This window comes from Hevea brasiliensis, chromosome 1 (genome assembly GCF_030052815.1).
Source record: "Hevea brasiliensis isolate MT/VB/25A 57/8 chromosome 1, ASM3005281v1, whole genome shotgun sequence".
NCBI lineage: Eukaryota > Viridiplantae > Streptophyta > Magnoliopsida > Malpighiales > Euphorbiaceae > Hevea > Hevea brasiliensis.
Genome location: NC_079493.1, coordinates 121447937 through 121454171, shown reverse-complemented (window position 1 = coordinate 121454171; position 6235 = coordinate 121447937). Strand labels below are relative to the sequence as shown.

Here is a 6235-nt window from a genome sequence, read left to right as displayed (position 1 = left end):
ATACTATATTATACTTTATTCTCAAATTTTTAGAAATTAATTATTTATTCTCTTTAATTTTAATATATAAAAAAATTCAGTCCCTATAATTTTACTGTTTATAACAATTTCATCTGTTGAGAGGAATGATTAAATTATTCTATATATTAAAATAACATGGATTAAAGTGTAACATAGTATAAAATTTAAAGATTAAATAAATAATTTATTAAAAAAGGATTAAAGTGTAATATAGTGTAAAATATAGAAATTAAATAATTAAATTTTCAAATTCAGTGACTAAAATGTAATATAAGGTAAAATCCAAGGAGCAAATTAAAAATTTTCCTAAAAATACACCACTTCTCTGATCAAAATATCTAGCTTTGCCGGTGCCTTATTTGCCAAAAAGCCCCGCGTCAAAGTTGCATGAGTTAAGGCCGATAAGCTTTGAACAGACAATATACAGACTTGGTTGATTTCAAATTGCGAAGTAAGATAGAAGTGAAATAACGATTTCGTGCGTTACACAGGGATGATTTCTTTTGCTGCAGATTGTGATTATAACCATTTAGAGTTTCGCCCTCAAATATCAACTGATCAATTAGAGTTAAATGGTACACAAATTCAGGAATGAAAAATTTAAACCCACAAGGAAATTACCAACTTCAATTGAAGTTGGCCTTAGACGTCCATACCTGGAAGTTTACTGTTCCAACAATATTAATGGACTCATGAAAGGACACCAAAGTGGATGATGGAAATCTGGTTCAATTTATCTTCTCCACGTTATCTAATCCAACTCTCAAAGAACACATAAATAAAGGCACAAAACAAGATAATTAGGACACGGTTGTCTAATCTAGAAAAATTGCCTAAATACAAAATAGACCCCATCTCATGCACCCCATCTCAACTCCATTTCACTACATTCAGTACAATCAAGTCTACCATCATCTCCCAGTAATGGATCAAGTGGAAATAATAGATTTTATAGGTTCAACCAATCATTTTCAGATTAATATTTTGTAGATCTCATTTACCAAGCTGATTTTTCAAGACACTTTCATGACCTGCCACCAGAGAGCGACTCCAATATTGATTTTTCCGCAGGCACACCAACATGAAATCATGAACTGAGAACAATATAATAAACTGTCACAAAATTTCATGGGAATCTTTGGTGGTTGTCTCCTTTCTCTGTGATTCCATCTCTTTTGTAGTTTGTTGGCCCTCAGTGCTACTGCTGGAAGGCTGTACACCATACTCACTGGTGACTCCACTGTACTCACTACTACCATGTTCTTGGCTTTCTAGCGCCATCTTCCTGAACTTCTTCAAGTCTTCCTTGTATTGGCTAGAACTATAGTCTGACCTTCCATAAGAACCATATATCATGCTGTGCCCAGGTGTGATTCCATCACTTAAATCATCTAGGGGCATATTTCCTTCCAAAGCTCGAACTATCTGATTTACACAGAAATGGTAGAAAGGGTTACGTGCCAGCATGCAGTTTAATAATCAACTCTGGTTCTAATGAAAGCAAAGTAAATTTGATTATAAGAAAGGTGACTTGGATCATATAGAAATGGTCTTGAAATGCTTCAACAAAGACTAAGAAGGAAATGCAATTAACTAGTTTTCATGTGGGAACTGTGCTTAAGGAAATGACCCAGACCATTCAATCTGTGCACCATTAATAAAGCAAAGGGACCTAATCAAAACACAAAACAGAATATTTAGCACCTATGGCATCACCTGGCTCATTTGTGGCCGAAGCCGTGCTGAATGACGTATACAAGCTGCAGCACATGAAATCATTCGACTCATTTCACTGGAATCATATTCCCCCTGTAACTTTGGATCAACAAGAGCATCATAGGTGCCTTCTTCCAAAGCTTGTTTGAGCAAAGGCCTTGCCTGAATATTCACAAAAATAATTGTTATTTCCAATGGTAATCAAGCTTTGAATTTTTTATCGACATCATCATAATTATTATTAGCCATCAATGTGAACATTCTGGACCTGATTGTTTAGCATCTGGCAGCTTAACACTTTAGAAAGCTTCTTTAAGAAACTAAACAAAAACTATTGTATAAATACCAAAAGCAAGGAGAGCCTGAAAATATACAAACTATCCTACAAATACCCTCATTGTTTGCAATTTGCTAGTTGCTACCATCATTTATTATTATAGACCACTGTTACCTTTTACATCAAGTGTTGCCATATTCACCTAGCATATTGATATCAGCACATATGCAGGTAATAAATCAGCAAAAGACGTGAATTCAGCACAGCTAAAGAGAATTTAGTTAGTTAAAAAAGTTTCGTTGTATCCTTAACATTGCAAAATTATCCACAACTACATGCTTACTTAAGGATGCAATAATGTCTAATAATACTAAATTATACTGTAATATTATAGACTAGTGTCATGGAATAAGTATGTACCCAATCAACTATGCTATCATCAAGGAAGGATTGAGTCCTATCAACAGGTCGGCGCCCCGTAATCAACTCAAGAAGCACAACGCCAAAGGAAAAGACATCTGATTTCTCGGTAAGCTTACCAGAAGAGGCATACTCTGGAGCCATATAACTGCACTTGCAGAAGTTGCAAGAGAAGAACTAGTACAAAATTTTCCTCATAATAATAGAAAATTAATTATCAGCAAATGTGTAAAAATTGTATCATACCCAAAAGTTCCCATCACTCGGGTGGAGACATGAGTATCAGTATCCAAAGAATGCTTGGCAAGTCCAAAATCAGCAACCTTAACAAAAAAGGTACATGCGGATTGATATTAAGGAGAATCAAATTGAATAAAGTTAAACCATATAGTTTGAGATGGCAACCTGAAATGAGTCCAAAATTTTCACTTTTCCAAGGATACATATTAAGCACTCAAACTGTGGTTCCACCATCATCACAACATATATATATATATATATATATATATATATATATATATATATATATATATATACTCCATTAAGGATAAAATCACATCCTCATAAACATTCATAAAAAAAAGGGTATATGGCACATGAGAATTAGAGAAACATGGACTATTCATTACTTCTTATAAAGAGGGAAGGACAGAGGCAATTTAAGATTGTCTTCAATAATATATGATATTCAACTTCAATACATTTGGTGGATTGTGGATATTGAAGAGAAACCAAAACTATACTGAAAGATCATCAAGAATCATATGAAGAAATTCTTTTTGTTTGCTCTATACCTTTGCTTCAAAGATATCATCAAGAAGAATATTGGCTGACTTGATATCACGGTGTATGATCTTGGGCTGACCTGAAGATATGTATACCATGAAATGTGAGTGATGCTCATAGACCACAAACTCAAATCCAAAAACTGAGAAAGACTCATTAACTAAACATAAAAAGCTAAGGATACTCACAATCTTCATGCAAGTAAGCCAATCCTTTTGCTGAGCCTACAGCAATTTTCATTCTAGTTGACCAGTTCATAGCTGGTCTCTCCTTTCCTGTGATGTCATTTGTATTTTGTAAAACAACAATATCATATCTACAGCTGCACAGATAGTTATTTAATAGTACAAGTTGTAAACCATATCATTCTCTTGTACCATATGCTTTGAACTTCTTGCAATGATGACCTGGGTCAGCAGACTCCTAGCCTCTCCTACTAAAGTCATTTAACCCAAGAGGTGACTCCAACATATGATAATCATCAGTTCTGTTACTCACTCTCTCCCTCTCTCTCCCTCTCCCCAAAACTCCAACATATGATAATCATCAGTTCTGTTACTCACTCTCTCCTCTCTCTCCCTCTCCCTAACACCCCCACATTCCGCCCCCCCCCCCCCCCCCCCTCTCCCAACACAAAAAAACTGTGCCCCCATAGGGCTATTTAAAATTTGTCATGTCATGCCTCCCTAACAAATGTCGCACATACTATAAAATGGAGCAAATTCTTATAATCAGATGTTGCTCAAGCAATCATTCATCAGATGAGAAACCTGTCCTCATCGATGCCTCTGGACTCACCATGTAATACATGAAGAAGATGTGTTAACAAAAAGCACTCACCATGTAGATGGAATTCCAAGGTGTTGTTTGGAATATATTCATATACAAGCATCCTCTGGACTCCAGTAATGCAGTATCCAACCAATGAAACAAGATGTCTGTGATGGACACGACTAATGATCTCAATTTCTGCCTGAAATTCACGTTCCCCCTGTCTACTCCCTGCTTTAAGCTGCTTAATTGCAACCACTTTACCATCACTAAGGACTCCCTTGTGGACATAACCAAAACCACCCTGACCAACAAGGTTTGCATCGGAGAAACTGTTAGTTGCTATTGCAAGTTCTTCATAAGAAAAGGTACCCTGTGAAAGTCCAAGAATTCCAGGAGATGTCTTCTCAAAGCCCAAACTGCTACTTGTCGAAGGAGGTTCATGGGAAGCAGGACAAAGCACTGGTGACTGACAGGGCTTTAAAGAGATTCCTGGGGGAGGGGCAGGGTTAGGCAGCGACGTCACTTTATTGTCTGTAGGTGGAGGGTGATTCTGTTGCCAATGCTGTGGCGGGCGTCTGTTATGGTCATCTTGAGATAAAAAAAAAAAAAAAAAAAAAAAAAAGAGGAAGCGGGGGGCAAAAAGCCTTTAGGAAACTCATTAATAGGCAAACATCAATCAAACAATAAAACATGCAGCAGCTTCATAAATTTCATAGAAGTATTATTAGATTGGACAAACGTCAGTATAAAATTAACGGTATAATATGTGCATTCCAGTAGGATCAATCATCTCAACAACTGAACTTCAAAAGGGGAAAGACAACTTGAGAAAATAGAGATCCAAGAATTTAAACATCTTTCAATAGGCTATCCTGTCATCATAAAGCATGACTACAAAAGAGCTTCAGGTGTATCATAGACGCATTTAATTCCTCTGCATTTCTCTTCTCCAAGAGACATTCACCAACCCCTTCAGTTCAGACTCACAAAAGACTGCCCAAGAAGTACCCACCATGAAGTACACAGCAAAGGCCATTATTAAAGCTCATAGCGAAATAGCACCCGCAGAAGATCACTAGATCGCAGCCAATCCATAAATCTCGTACTAAAATAGATGCCACGAAAAAGGCAGGAAACAAGATAATAAACAAAACGCTATGCATCATAGTTAAATGGTAATAATAGATTAAAAAACTAACATAGAATAAAAGGAATTTTTTTTTCTAGAAAAAATAATAGGAGGTTTATTTAATGTATGCTTCGAAGATCATAAATAAACCTTTAGAACTCAGTGCCTCCTTTCTCTTCTTTCTCCGGTAACAAATGAAGAAAATGCCCATAGCAATCAGTACAATTATTGCTCCCAAAGCTATTCCCACAATTAGCCCCGCCAGAGCACCAGGAGGTAGCCCCTTAGACGGCGGTGAAAAAGACGGCGGTGAAAAAGACGTCGTCGAGCCATTCGTAGAATCCGACGATGGTGGAGGCTGAAAAGAGGTTGAGTTAGTCACCGGAGGCGTTGAAACAGTGGAGTTGGTCTCCGGTGGCGGAGACGAAGCAGTCGAGTTAGTCTGCGATGGTGGCGGCGGAGGTGACGTGGAGTTCGTAGCTGGAGGCGAGGTGGGAACAGTGGAAGGCGAAGTGGGAACAGGGGGAGAGGTTTCCGGGGCTGGCGAAGACATTGCCGGATTCCGGCGAAATTTTTTCCGCTGCTAATTATTCAGACAGAATCTAAAGACAACAATTTTTTCCATTTTTCACATGGGCTGATGGGGTAGGAGAGCTGATGGAAGAAGAATGATAAGTGGACCCACTTGAATTACTGTGTAAGGCCTAACGTTGTCGTTTTACTCGGCTTAAGCCAGGAGCGTCATGCGTGCATTTAAAGGACGGTGACGTCGTTTTAATGTTGCTTTGTGTTGCTAACTACAGTCAGCTTTGGAAGTAACTAACTGCCCAACTGGTGAGTGGTGAATGAGAAGAACGATCCTATCATTAGCTGACCTACTGATCAGCCCAATATATAGCAGCCGACTGTCACCATTCTACTTTGTTTATCTGCTATCTTGTCTAATAACTTAAAAAAAAACAAAAGTGCTAAATTAATATAAAAAATTATAAAATCTTAAATTTAAGTTTTAATAGAAATTAATTATAGAAATATATATATATATATATATATATATATATATATAAAATTATCGTAAATTTTTAATTTGATTAACTTTATCCTGTTAATTA

The 6235-nt window shown here is 36.9% G+C and overlaps 1 protein-coding gene across 1 annotated transcript; it reads right to left on the bottom strand.

The window, feature by feature from the left end:
• Window positions 1–620: 620 nt before the first annotated feature.
• On the bottom strand, window positions 621–5797 carry LOC110639644 (proline-rich receptor-like protein kinase PERK15). The gene is made up of 8 exons (XM_021790680.2): window positions 5274–5797; window positions 4061–4582; window positions 3409–3495; window positions 3229–3299; window positions 2681–2757; window positions 2435–2582; window positions 1738–1899; window positions 621–1446 (listed from the first exon to the last, which is right to left on the bottom strand). The coding sequence occupies exons 1-8, from the start codon at window positions 5674–5676 to the stop codon at window positions 1138–1140; spliced, it is 1779 nt and encodes a 592-aa protein (XP_021646372.1). The 5' UTR covers window positions 5677–5797; the 3' UTR covers window positions 621–1137.
• Window positions 5798–6235: the final 438 nt, after the last annotated feature.